This window comes from Oncorhynchus nerka, unplaced genomic scaffold (genome assembly GCF_034236695.1).
Source record: "Oncorhynchus nerka isolate Pitt River unplaced genomic scaffold, Oner_Uvic_2.0 unplaced_scaffold_1156, whole genome shotgun sequence".
NCBI lineage: Eukaryota > Metazoa > Chordata > Actinopteri > Salmoniformes > Salmonidae > Oncorhynchus > Oncorhynchus nerka.
In genome coordinates, this window is record NW_027040174.1 from 115,119 (window position 1) to 130,389 (window position 15,271).

General features: G+C 42.3%; 1 protein-coding gene across 1 annotated transcript; it reads left to right on the forward strand.

The window, feature by feature from the left end:
• LOC135569873 (deoxyribonuclease-1-like) lies at positions 1-14,267 on the forward strand. Its single transcript, XM_065016081.1, has 6 exons — positions 1-132; positions 4,386-4,527; positions 5,306-5,394; positions 5,509-5,595; positions 11,189-11,304; positions 14,152-14,267. Exons 2-6 carry the CDS (start codon positions 4,387-4,389, stop codon positions 14,265-14,267), a joined length of 549 nt encoding a protein of 182 aa, XP_064872153.1. The 5' UTR covers positions 1-132; position 4,386.
• The last annotated feature ends 1,004 nt before the right edge of the window (positions 14,268-15,271 follow it).

Sequence of the window (15,271 nt, forward strand, 5' to 3'; positions counted from 1 at the left end):
TGTCAAAGGTACTACAGTAGACTGTTAGAACGGACACACAGAGGGCTCTGTCCTCTCTCCATAATAGCAGGCTTCCTCTCCCTTCAGACCCACAGTGGACCCACACTACATTGAACCAACCAACACCAGCAGGTAAGTTGCTCTTCTTCATGTTTCATTTACACTATGCTTATGTCCCAAATGTGTCTTTGTATTTATTATGGATCCCCATTAGTTCCTGTCAAGGCAGCAGCTACTCTTCCTGGGGTTTATTATGGATCCCCATTAGTTCCTGCCTTGGCAGCAGCTACTCTTCCTGGGGTTTATTATGGAGCCCCATTAGTTCCTGCCAAGGCAGCAGCTACTCTTCCTGGGGTTTATTATGGATCCCCATTAGTTCCTGCCAAGGCAGCAGCTACTCTTCCTGGGGTTTATTATGGATCCCCATTAGTTCCTGCCAACGCAGCAGCTACTTTTCCTGGGGTTTATTAGGGATCCCCATTAGTTCCTGCCTTGGCAGCAGCTACTCTTCCTGGGGTTTATTATGGATCCCCATTAGTTCCTGCCAAGGCAGCAGCTACTCTTCCTGGGTTTTATTATGGATCCCCATTAGTTCCTGCCTTGGCAGCAGCTACTCTTCCTGGGGTTTATTATGGATCCCCATTAGTTCCTGCCAAGGCAGCAGCTACTCTTCCTGGGGTTTATTATGGATCCCCATTAGTTCCTGCCAAGGCAGCAGCTACTCTTCCTGGGGTTTATTATGGATCCCCATTAGTTCCTGCCAAGGCAGCAGCTACTCTTCCTGGGGTTTATTATGGATCCCCATTAGTTCCTGCCAAGGCAGCAGCTACTCCACCTGGGGTTTATTATGGATCCCCATTAGTTCCTGCCAAGGCAGCAGCTACTCTTCCTGGGGTTTATTATGGATCCCCATTAGTTCATGCCACAGCAGCAGCTACTCTTCCTGGGGTTTATTATGGATCCTCATTAGTTCCTGCCAAGGCAGCAGCTACTCTTCATGGGGTTTATTATGGATCCCCATTAGTTCCTACCAAGGCAGCAGCTACTCTTCCTGGGGTTTATTATGGATCCCCATTAGTTCCTGCCAAGGCAGCAGCTACTCTTCCTGGGGTTTATTATGGATCCTGCCAAGGCAGCAGCTACTCTTCCTGGGGTTTATTATGGATCCCCATTAGTTCCTGGCAAGGCAGCAGCTACTCTTCCTGGGGTTTATTATGGATCCCTATTAGTTCCTGCCAAGGCAGCAGCTACTCTTCCCTGGGTTTATTATGGATCCCCATTAGTTCCTGCCAAGGCAGCAGCTACTCTTCCTGGGGTTTATTACGTCCCGAACCCGGAGCCACCACCGAGGCTAGATGCCCACCCGGACCCTCCCCCATAGAGTCAGGTTTTGCGGCCGGAGTCCGCACCTTTGGGGGGGTACTGTCACGCCCTGACCTTAGAGAGCCTTTTTATTTCTCTATTTGGTTAGGTCAGGGTGTGATTTGGGTGGGCATTCTAGTTTCTATATTTCTTTGTTGGTCGGGTATGGTTCCCAATCAGCTGTCTATCGTTGTCTCTGATTGGGGATCATACTTAGGCAGCCTTTTTTCCACCTTTAGTTTGTGGGATCTTGTTTTTGGTTAGTTGCTGTGTTAGTGCTACAAAACTTTATGTTCATTTAATAAATGTATGATGTACACCTACCACACTGCACCTTGGTCCAATCCATCTCTAAACGAACGTGACACCATACAACAATATTACAATGAACGTGTGTGTAGAGTGTGTGTGTATGTATGCGTGTGTCTTTTCCTGTGTGTGTGTGTGTGTGTGTGTGTGTGTGTGTGTGTGTGTGTGTGTGTGTGTGTGTGTGTGTTTGTTCCTGTGTGTGTGTGTGTCTCTTCACATTCCCCACTGTTCCATAAGATGCACTTCTCTCACACCACCATCTATTTTACTAGCAGGCTTCTCTTACACCACCATCTATTTTACTAGCAGGCTTCTCCTACACCACCATCTATTTTACTAGCAGGCTTCTCCTACACCACCATCTATTTTACTAGCAGGCTTCTCTCACACCACCATCTATTATACTAGCAGGCTTCTCCTACACCACCATCTATTTTACTAGCAGGCTTCTCTCACACCACCATCTATTTTACTAGCAGGCTTCTCCTACACCACCATCTATTTTACTAGCAGGCTTCTCTCACACCACCATCTATTTTACTAGCAGGCTTCTCCTACACCACCATCTATTTTACTAGCAGGCTTCTCCTACACCACCATCTATTATACTAGCAGGCTTCTCTCACACCACCATCTATTTTACTAGCAGGCTTCTTTCACACCACCATCTATTTTACTAGCAGGCTTCTCTCACACCACCATCTATTTTACTAGCAGGCTTCTCCTACACCACCATCTATTTTACTAGCAGGCTTCTCTCACACCACCATCTATTTTACTAGCAGGCTTCTCTCACACCACCATCTATTATACTAGCAGGCTTCTCCTACACCACCATCTATTTTACTAGCAGGCTTCTTTCACACCACCATCTATTTTACTAGCAGGCTTCTCCTACACCACCATCTATTTTACTAGCAGGCTTCTCCTACACCACCATCTATTATACTAGCAGGCTTCTCTTACACCACCATCTATTATACTAGCAGGCTCCTCTTACACCACCATCTATTATACTAGCAGGCTTCTCCTACACCACCATCTATTTTACTAGCAGGCGTCTCTTACACCACCATCTATTATACTAGCAGGCTTCTCTTACACCACCATCTATTATACTAGCAGGCTTCTCTTACACCACCATCTATTATACTAGCAGGCTTCTCTCACACCACCATCTATTTTACTAGCAGGCTTCTCCTACACCACCATCTATTATACTAGCAGGCTTCTCTCACACCACCATCTATTATACTAGCAGGCTTCTCTCACACCACCATCTATTATACTAGCAGGCTTCTCTTACACCACCATCTATTATACTAGCAGGCTTCTCTCACACCACCATCTATTTTACTAGCAGGCTTCTCCTACACCACCATCTATTATACTAGCAGGCTTCTCTCACACCACCATCTATTATACTAGCAGGCTTCTTTCACACCACCATCTATTTTACTAGCAGGCTTCTCTTACACCACCATCTATTATACTAGCAGGCTTCTCTCACACCACCATCTATTTTACTAGCAGGCTTCTCTCACACCACCATCTATTTTACTAGCAGGCTAGGATGTGTGTGGCCTGTAATATTTGACCCCTAACCCCTAATCTCCAGGATGTGCGTGGCCTATAATATCTGACCTCTAACCCCTAATCTCCAGGATGCATGTGGCCTGTAATATCTCAATCAATCAACCAAATGTATTTATAATTTATAAAGCCCTTCTTACATCAGCTGATGTCACAAAGTGCTGTACAGAAACCCAGCCTAAAATCCCAAACAGCAAGCAATGCAGGTGTAGAAGCACGGTGGCTAGGAAAAAGTCCCTAGAAAGGCCAGAACCTAGGAAGAAACCTAGAGAGGAACCAGGCTATGAGGGGTGGCCAGTCCTCTTCTGGCTGTGCCGGGTGGAGATTATAACAGAACATGGCCAAGATGTTCAAATGTTCATAGATGACCAATAGGGTCAAATAATAATAATCACAGTGGCTGTTGAGGTTGCAACAGGTCAGCACCTCAGGAGTAAATGTCAGTTGGCTTTTCATAGCCAATCATTCGGAGTATCTCTACCTCTCCTACTGTCTAGAGAGTTGAAAACAGCAGGTCTGGGACAGGTAGCACATCCGGTGAACAGGTCAGGGTTCCATAGCCGCAGACAGAACAGTTGAAACTGGAGCAGCAGCACGGCCACGTGGACTGGGGACAGCAAGTCGTCATCATGCCAGGTAGTCCTGAGGCATGGTCCTAGGGCTCAGGTCCTCCAAGAGAGAGAGAGAGAAAGAAAGAAAGAAAGAAAGAAAGAAAGAAAGAAAGAAAGAAAGAAAGAAAGAAAGAAAGAAAGAAAGAAAGAAAGAAAGAAAGAAAGAGAGAAAGAGAGAAAGAGAGAATTAGAGAGAGCATACTTAAATTCACACAGGACACTGGATAAGACAGGAGAAGTACTCCAGATATAACAAACTGACCCTAGCCCCCCGACACATAAACTACTGCAGCATAAATACTGGAGACTGAGACAGGAGGGGTCAGGAGACACTGTGGTCCCGCCCGACGATACCCCAGGACAGGGCCAAACAGGCATGATATAACCCCTTATCTAACCTCTAATTCCTGACCTCCAGAATGTGTGGCCTGTAATATCTGACCTCTAAACCCTGACCTCCAGGATGTGTGTGTGGCCTGTAATATCTGACCTCTAACCCCTGACCCCTAGAATGCGTGTAGCCTGTCTGTTAGTGCTGTTCCTATTGGCCCTGGTGCAGCTGGGAGGCTGTCTGCTGCTAGGAGCCTTCAACATCAAGACATTCGGAGACAAGAAGTCCTCCAACTCAACCCTCATGGACATCATCACTCAGGTAGAGCTTTATCTCAAAACATCACAATGTAACGTTTTATCTCATAACATCATGATGTAACGTTTATTCTCATTATCTCATAACATCACAATGTAACGTTTTATCTCATAACATCACAATGTAACGTTTTATCTCATAACATCATAATGTAACGTTTTATCTCATAACATCACAATGTAACGTTTTATCTCATAACATCATAATGTAACATCACAATGTAACGTTTTATCTCATAACATCATGATGTAACGTTTTATCTCATAACATCACAATGTAACGTTTATCTCATAACATCACAATGTAACGTTTTATCTCATAACATCATGATGTAACGTTTTATCTCATTACATCACAATAACGTTTTTATCTCATAACATCATAATAATCATGATGTAACGTTTTATCTCATGACATCATAATGTAACGTTTTTAATGACATCATAAACACTTTATCTCATGACATCATAATGTAACACTTTATCTCATAACATCACAATGTAACGTTTTATCTCATAACATCATAATGTAACGTTTTATCTCATAACATCATGATGTAACGTTTTATCTCATGACATCATAATGTAACGTTTTATCTCATGACATCATAATGTAACACTTTATCTCATAACATCACAATGTAACACTGTATCTCATAACATCTTGGGACTAAAAGGGATTGTAGATTCTCCATTTGAAAGTACATCTTAGTCCCAGACCAGGCTGTGTCCGGGAACCTTAGTTGTTATTCATTTATATTATGATTTTTTAAATATATTAGATAGTGCACCGTTATGATATCATGCTGATCCAGGAAGTAAGAGACACTGACCTATCAGCAACCAACAAACTGATGCAGCACGTCAACAAGTAAGACCAATCACAGCCCTGAAACAATATTACATCCACTAACCAATGACTGCCCCTCCAATATAAAGACTTTGTAATGTGTGTTGTCTAAAAACTATATTTCTTTGTTGTCAGAGGCTTGTCTCCCTATAGGTACAGTCACATTGTCAGCGAGGAACTGGGCCGCAGTACCTACACAGAGAGATACCTCTACCTGTACAGGTAATATACAGATACCTCTACCTGTACAGGTAATATACAGAGATACCTCTACCTGTACAGGTAATATACAGACCTGTACAGGTAATACAGAGATACTCTACCTGTACAGGTAATATACAGAGAGATACCTCACCTGTACAGGTAATATACAGAGAGATACCTCTACCTGTACAGGTAATTACAGAGAGATACCTCTACCTGTACAGGTAATATACAGGTAATATACAGAGATACCCCCTATCTGTACAGGTAGTATACAGAGAGATAGCCTGTACATCATATACAGAGAGATACCTCTACCTGTACAGGTAATATACAGAGAGATACCTCTACCTATACAGGTAATATACAGAGTATACAGATACCTCTACCTATACAGGTAATATACAGAGAGATACTCTACCTGTACAGATAATATATGTAATATACAGAGAGATACCTCTACCTACAGGTAATACACAGAGAGATACCTCTATCTGTACAGGTAATATACAGAGAGATACCTCTACCTGTACAGGTAATACACAGAGAGATACCTCTACCTGTACAGGTAATATACAGAGAGATACCTCTACCTGTACAGGTAATATACAGAGAGATACCCTACCTGTACAGGTAATATACAGAGAGATACCTCTACCTGTACAGGTAATACACAGAGATACCTCTCAGGTAATATACAGAGAGATACCTCTACCTGTACAGGTAATATACAGAGATACCTCTACCTGTACAGGTAATATACAGAGAGATACCTCTACCTGTACAGGTAATATACAGAGAGATACCCCTATCTGTACAGGTAGTATACAGAGAGATACCTTTACCTGTACAGGTAATATACAGAGAGATACCTCTACCTGTACAGGTAATATACAGAGAGATACCTCTACCTGTACAGGTAATACACAGAGAGATACCTCTACCTGTACAGGTATTATACAGAGAGATACCTCTACCTGTACAGGTAATACACAGAGAGATACCTCTACCTGTACAGGTAATACACAGAGAGATACCTCTACCTGTACAGGTAATATACAGAGAGGTACCTCTACCTGTACAGGTAATATACAGAGAGATACCTCTACCTGTACATGTAATATACAGAGAGATACCTCTACCTGTACAGGTAATATACAGAGAGATACTCTACCTGTACAGGTAATATACAGAGAGATACCTCTACCTGTACAGGTAATATACAGAGAGATACCTCTACCTGTACAGGTAATATACAGAGAGATACCCCTATCTGTACAGGTAGTATACAGAGAGATACCTCTACCTGTACAGGTAATATACAGAGAGATACCTCTACCTGTACAGGTAATATACAGAGAGATACCTCTACCTATACAGATAATATACAGAGAGATACCTCTACCTATACAGGTAATATACAGAGAGATACCTATACAGATAATATATGTAATATACAGAGAGATACCTCTACCTGTACAGGTAATACACAGAGAGATACCTCTATCTGTACAGATAATATACAGAGAGATACCTCTACCTGTACAGGTAATACACAGAGAGATACCTCTACCTGTACAGGTAATATACAGAGAGATACCTCTACCTGTACAGGTAATATACAGAGAGATACCTCTACCTGTACAGGTAATATACAGAGAGATACCTCTACCTGTACAGGTAATATACAGAGAGATACCTCTATCTGTACAGGTAATATACAGAGAGATACCTCTACCTATACAGGTAATATACAGAGAGATACCTCTACCTATACAGGTAATATATGTAATATACAGAGAGATATCTACCTGTACAGGTAATATACAGAGAGATACCTCTATCTATACAGGTCATATACAGAGAGATACCTCTACCTGTACAGGTAATATACAGAGAGATACCTCTACCTATACAGGTAATATACAGAGAGATACCTATACAGATAATATATGTAATATACAGAGAGATACCTCTACCTGTACAGGTAATACACAGAGAGATACCTCTATCTGTACAGGTAATATACAGAGAGATACCTCTACCTGTACAGGTAATACACAGAGAGATACCTCTACCTGTACAGGTAATATACAGAGAGATACCTCTACCTGTACAGGTAATATACAGAGAGATACCTCTACCTGTACAGGTAATACACAGAGAGATACCTCTACCTGTACAGGTAATATACAGAGAGATACCTCTACCTGTACAGGTAATATACAGAGAGATACCTCTACCTGTACAGGTAATATACAGAGAGATACCTCTACCTGTACAGGTAATATACAGAGAGATACCCCTATCTGTACAGGTAGTATACAGAGAGATACCTTTACCTGTACAGGTAATATACAGAGAGATACCTCTACCTGTACAGGTAATATACAGAGAGATACCTCTACCTGTACAGGTAATACACAGAGAGATACCTCTACCTGTACAGGTATTATACAGAGAGATACCTCTACCTGTACAGGTAATATACAGAGAGATACCTCTACCTGTACAGGTAATACACAGAGAGATACCTCTACCTGTACAGGTAATATACAGAGAGATACCTCTACCTGTACAGGTAATATACAGAGAGATACCTCTACCTGTACAGGTAATATACAGAGAGATACCTCTACCTGTACAGGTAATATACAGAGAGATACCTCTACCTGTACAGGTAATATACAGAGAGATACCTCTACCTGTACAGGTAATATACATAGAGATACCCCTATCTGTACAGGTAGTATACAGAGAGATACCTCTACCTGTACAGGTAATATACAGAGAGATACCTCTACCTGTACAGGTAATATACAGAGAGATACCTCTACCTATACAGATAATATACAGAGAGATACCTCTACCTATACAGGTAATATACAGAGAGATACCTATACAGATAATATATGTAATATACAGAGAGATACCTCTACCTGTACAGGTAATACACAGAGAGATACCTCTATCTGTACAGATAATATACAGAGAGATACCTCTACCTGTACAGGTAATACACAGAGAGATACCTCTACCTGTACAGGTATTATACAGAGAGATACCTCTACCTGTACAGGTAATACACAGAGAGATACCTCTACCTGTACAGGTAATACAGAGAGATACCTCTACCTGTACAGGTAATATACAGAGAGGTACCTCTACCTGTACAGGTAATATACAGAGATACCTCTACCTGTACAGGTAATATACAGAGAGATACCTCTACCTGTACAGGTAATATACAGAGAGATACCTCTACCTGTACAGGTAATATACAGAGAGATACCTCTACCTGTACAGGTAATATACAGAGAGATACCTCTACCTGTACAGGTAATATACAGAGAGATACCCCTATCTGTACAGGTAGTATACAGAGAGATACCTCTACCTGTACAGGTAATATACAGAGAGATACCTCTACCTGTACAGGTAATATACAGAGAGATACCTCTACCTATACAGATAATATACAGAGAGATACCTCTACCTATACAGGTAATATACAGAGAGATACCTATACAGATAATATAGGTAATATACAGAGAGATACCTCTACCTGTACAGGTAATACACAGAGAGATACCTCTATCTGTACAGATAATATACAGAGAGATACCTCTACCTGTACAGGTAATACACAGAGAGATACCTCTACCTGTACAGGTAATATACAGAGAGATACCTCTACCTGTACAGGTAATATACAGAGAGATACCTCTACCTGTACAGGTAATATACAGAGAGATACCTCTACCTGTACAGGTAATATACAGAGAGATACCTCTATCTGTACAGGTAATATACAGAGAGATACCTCTACCTATACAGGTAATATACAGAGAGATACCTCTACCTATACAGGTAATATATGTAATATACAGAGAGATACCTCTACCTGTACAGGTAATATACAGAGAGATACCTCTATCTATACAGGTCATATACAGAGATACCTCTACCTGTACAGGTAATATACAGAGAGATACCTCTACCTATACAGGTAATATACAGAGAGATACCTATACAGATAATATATGTAATATACAGAGAGATACCTCTACCTGTACAGGTAATACACAGAGATACCTCTATCTGTACAGGTAATATACAGAGAGATACCTCTACCTGTACAGGTAATACAATACCTCTACCTGTACAGGTAATATACAGAGAGATACCTCTACCTGTACAGGTAATATACAGAGAGATACCTCTACCTGTACAGGTAATACACAGAGAGATACCTCTACCTGTACAGGTAATATACAGAGAGATACCTCTACCTGTACAGGTAATATACAGAGAGATACCTCTACCTGTACAGGTAATATACAGAGAGATACCTCTACCTGTACAGGTAATATACAGAGAGATACCCCCTATCTGTACAGGTAGTATACAGAGAGATACCTTTACCTGTACAGGTAATATACAGAGAGATACCTCTACCTGTACAGGTAATATACAGAGAGATACCTCTACCTGTACAGGTAATACACAGAGAGATACCTCTACCTGTACAGGTAATATACAGAGAGATACCTCTACCTGTACAGGTAATACACAGAGAGATACCTCTACTTGTACAGGTAATATACAGAGAGATACCTCTACCTGTACAGGTAATATACAGAGAGATACCTCTACCTGTACAGGTAATATACAGAGAGATACCTCTACCTGTACAGGTAATATACAGAGAGAGATACCTCTACCTGTACAGGTAATATACAGAGAGATACCTCTACATGTACAGGTAATATACAGAGAGATACCTCTACCTGTACAGGTAATATACAGAGAGATACCTCTACCTGTACAGGTAATATACAGAGATACCCCTATCTGTACAGGTAGTATACAGAGAGATACCTCTACCTGTACAGGTAATATACAGAGAGATACCTCTACCTGTACAGGTAATATACAGAGAGATACCTCTACCTATACAGGTAATATACAGAGAGATACCTCTACCTATACAGGTAATATACAGAGAGATACCTATACAGATAATATATGTAATATACAGAGAGATACCTCTACCTGTACAGGTAATACACAGAGAGATACCTCTATCTGTACAGATAATATACAGAGAGATACCTCTACCTGTACAGGTAATACACAGAGAGATACCTCTACCTGTACAGGTAATATACAGAGAGATACCTCTACCTGTACAGGTAATATACAGAGAGATACCTCTACCTGTACAGGTAATATACAGAGAGATACCTCTACCTGTACAGGTAATATACAGAGAGATACCTCTATCTGTACAGGTAATATACAGAGAGATACCTCTACCTATACAGGTAATATACAGAGAGATACCTCTACCTATACAGGTAATATATGTAATATACAGAGAGATACCTCTACCTGTACAGGTAATATACAGAGAGATACCTCTATCTATACAGGTCATATACAGAGAGATACCTCTACCTGTACAGGTAATATACAGAGAGATACCTCTATCTGTACAGGTTCTGTTCTGCTCTGTTCTGCTCTGTTCTGCTCTGTACTGTGTCGTTCTGTGCTGCACTAAACACTGAAACCATCTCCTAAAGCGTGTGTTTCTGCTGTTATATGATAGAGAGGAGACGGTCTCTGTGGCTAAGAACTACACGTACGATGACGGCTGTGAGCCCTGCGGTACAGATACCTTCATCAGAGAGCCCTTCATTGTCATGTTCTCCTCGAACTACACAGGTAGAAGGGGGGTGATGGGGAGAGGTGGGAGGGGGAGGAGATTGTGATGGGGGAGAGAGTGGGGAGGGAGAGGGGGAATGAGAGGGAGAGAGGGATTCAGTGTGTGTGTGAGAGAGAGAGAGAGAGAGAGAGAGAGAGAAAGACACAGAGAGAGAGAAAGACACAGAGAGAGAGAGAAGAGAGAGAGAGAGAGAGAGAGAGGAGGAAAAATATGAGGTTCCCTTACATAAAAAAATAATTAACTCAAAAAACATGTGTATTTGTTTCCATTAGTCCTGTTGATACAGTCAGTCCATTAGTCCTGTTGATACAGTCAGTCCATTAGTCCTGTTGATACAGTCAGTACCAAGATGTGTTGCATGTCAGCAGGCAAGTTTTCAAGATATTAGACTTTCAAGAAGCAAAGTGTCAGGAAGCATTTTGCATCATACAGTTGCACCATTGAGAGCATCCTGACCGGTTGCATCACCGCCTGGTATGGCAACTGTTCGGTATCCGATCGTAAGGCGCTACAGAGGGTAGTGCGCACGTGCCAATACATCACTGGGGCCAAGCTTCCTGCCATCCAGGACCTCTATACCAGGCAGTGTCAGAGGAAGGCCCAAAAAATAGTCAAAGACTCCAGTCACCCAAGTCATAGACTGTTTTCTCTGCTACCGCACGGCAAGCGGTACCGGAGCGCCAAGGCTTGGTCCAAAAGCCAAGGCTAGGTCCAAAAGCCAAGGCTAGGTCCAAAGCCAAGGCTAGGTCCAAAGCCAAGGCTAGGTCCAAAAGCCAGGTCCAAAAGCCAAGGCTAGGTCCAAAAGCCAAGGCTTGGTCCAAAAGCCAAGGCTAGGTCCAAAAGCCAAGGCTTGGTCCAAAAGCCAAGGCTTGGTCCAAAAGCCAAGGCTAGGTCCAAAAGCCAGGTCCAAAAGCCAAGGCTAGGTCAAAAGCCAGGTCAAAGCCAAGGCTAGGTCCAAAAGCCAAGGCTAGGTCAAAAGCCAAGGCTAGGTCCAAAAGCCAAGGCTAGGTACAAAAGCCAAGGCTTGGTCCAAAAGCCAAGGCTTGGTCCAAAAGCCAAGGCTAGGTCCAAAAGCCAAGGCTAGGTCCAAAAGCCAAGGCTAGGTCCAAAAGCCAAGGCTAGGTCCAAAAGCCAAGGCTTGGTCCAAAAGCCAAGGCTAGGTCCAAAAGCCAAGGCTAGGTCCAAAAGCCAAGGCTAGGTCCAAAAGTCCAAAGGCTTGGTCCAAAAGCCAAGGCTTGGTCCAAAAGCCAAGGCTTGGTCCAAAAGCCAAGGCTAGGTCCAAAAGCCAAGGCTAGGTACAAAAGCCAAGGCCAGGTCCAAAAGCCAAGGCTAGGTCCAAAAGCCATAAGACCACTGGACAATTAATCAAACAGATTATTTACATTCAGGTTTTTTTAGGTGCCTTTTGGCAAACTCCAAGTTGACTGTCATGTGCTTTTTACTGAGGAATGGCATTCATCTGGCTACTCTAACATAAAGGCCTGATTGGTGGAGTGCTGTCAGAGTGACCATCAGGTTTTTGGTCACCTCGCTGACCAAGGTTCTTCTCCCCCGAATGCTCGGCTTGGCCGGGTGGCCAGCTCTAGGAAGTGTTTTGGTGGATCCAAACTTCTTCCAATTGAATGATGGAGGCCACTATGGTGACCTTGGTGACCTTCAATGCTGCAGAAATGTTTTGGTACCCTTCTTTAGATCTGTGCCTTGACACAATCCTGGTTATGTCGATATAGACTTGTTTTACTGTGGATCTAGATAATTTTTTACCTGTTTCTTCCAGCATCTTCACAAGGTCCTTTGCTGTTGTTCTGGGATTGATTTGCACTTTTCGCACCTAAGTACGTTAATCTATAGGAGACAGAATGTGTCTCCTTCCTGAGGGGTATGACGGCTGCGTGGTCCATTGGTGTTTATACTTACGTACTATTGTTTGTACAGATGAATTTAGTACCTTCAGGTGTTTGGAAATTGCTCCCAAGGATGAACCAGACTTATGGAGGTCTACAATTTTCTTCTGAGGTCTTGGCTGATTTCTTTTGATTTTCCCATGATGTCAGGCAAAAGGCACTGAGTTTGAAGGTAGGCCTTGAAATACATCCACAGTTACACCTCCAATTGACTCAAATTATGTCAATTAGCCTATCAGAAGCTTCTAAAGCCATGACATCATTTTCTGGAATTTTCCAAGCTGTTTAAAGGCACAGTCAACTTAGTGTATGTAAACGTCTGATCCACTGGAATTGAAGTGAAATAATCTGTCTGTAAACAATTGTTGGAAAAATGACTTGTGTCATACACAAAGTAGATGTCCTAACCAACTTGCCAAAACTATAGTTTGTGAACAATAAATCTGTGGAGTGGTTGTAAAACGAGTTCTAATGACTCCAACCTAAGTGTATGTAAACTTCCCACTTCAACTGTCTGTCTCCATCACCTCCCTTTGGTTCCTTCCCCGTTATTGTTTCTGGTCCAGTGTTCATGTCTGTACCCGTGTTTCTTGTTTTGTTCTATGTTCATTTATTAAAAACACTCCCTGAACCTGCTTCCCGACTCCCAGCGTTACAGTTCCATCTCGTCTATGAGACCAGGCTGAATATCTTGAAAAACTTGACTGCTGCAAAACATTTTGGAACTGATTAATGAAGATTTTAAATCTTTAACTCTCCATTCCCCTCTTTCGGTGTTTTTCTCACTCCCTTTCTGCCTCCCTCCCTCCCCACCCTCCCTCCCTCTCTCCCTCCCACCCTCCTGCTTCCCTCTCTCTCTCTCTGCCTCCCTCCCTCCCTCCCCAACTCCCTCCCCCCTCTCTCTCTCCCCCCCTCCCTCCCTCCCCCCTCCCTCCCTCCTAGCTGTGGGGAACTTTGTTTTGATTCCTCAACACACGTCTCCAGACTCGGCAGTGAAGGAGGTTGATGCTCTGTACGATGTGGCCGCTGACGTCAGAGCTCGCTGGACACCAATGTGACTATACAACACACACACACACACACACACACACACACACTGACACACACGGACACACACGGACACACACACACAGAAAAAAAACACACACACTGACACACACACAAACTGACACATGTATACTGACTCCACACACACTGACACACACACACACTAACACACACACACACCAACTGACACACACACACACACTGACATATAATGATCATTTACACTGAGTGTACAAAACATTAAGAACACCTTCATACTATTGAGTTATAGAGTTTAAATGTATTCCATGTTGAGATTCAATCCCAATATTACCCTTTATATTCATGATGAAAAAAATAATAAAATAATAATAATAAATAAAATATGACTGTATTTAATCATATTAATATTATTATTACTACCCTTTGAGGCCAAAGGGAGAGGTTGGTCTTTGACTGCAGGAAAGGGCTACCCTGTCTCCTCTCCATCATCTTCATCATCTGATCTCCACCTCTTCATCGACACTGATTGAAGTAGATTTAACTAAGTGACATCAATAAGGGATCATATCTTTAACCCGGATCCACCTGGTCAGTCTGTCATGGAAATGTATCGTACAATCACTGCTACTGCTCCTGTTGATCATATATCCTGATGTCACCTCACCCCTCTACATACAGTATCTAACTCTATCACTCCAGTATCCTATCTGCTCCTGTTGATCATATATCCTGATGTCACCTCACCCCTCTACATACAGTATCTAACTCTATCACTCCAGTATCCTATCTGCTCCTGTTGATCATATATCCTGATGTCACCTCACCCCTCTACATACAGTATCTAACTCTATCACTCCAGTATCCTATCTGCTCCTGTTGATCATATATCCTGATGTCACCTCACCCCTCTACATACAGTATCTAACTCTATCACTCCAGTATCCTATCTGCTCCTGTTGATCATATATCCTGATGTCACCTCACCCCTCTACATACAGTATCTAACTCTATCACTCCAGTATCCTATCTGCTC

Bases quoted from the DNA above. Each gene is read 5' to 3' on its own strand.
- LOC135569873 (XM_065016081.1), top strand. From the start codon at position 4,387: ATGCGTGTAGCCTGTCTGTTAGTGCTGTTCCTATTGGCCCTGGTGCAG. The intron at 4,528-5,305 runs GTAGAGCTTTAT...TAAATATATTAG, and splicing joins TCATGGACATCATCACTCAG to ATAGTGCACCGTTATGATAT. The intron at 11,305-14,151 runs GTAGAAGGGGGG...CCTCCCTCCTAG, and splicing joins GTTCTCCTCGAACTACACAG to CTGTGGGGAACTTTGTTTTG.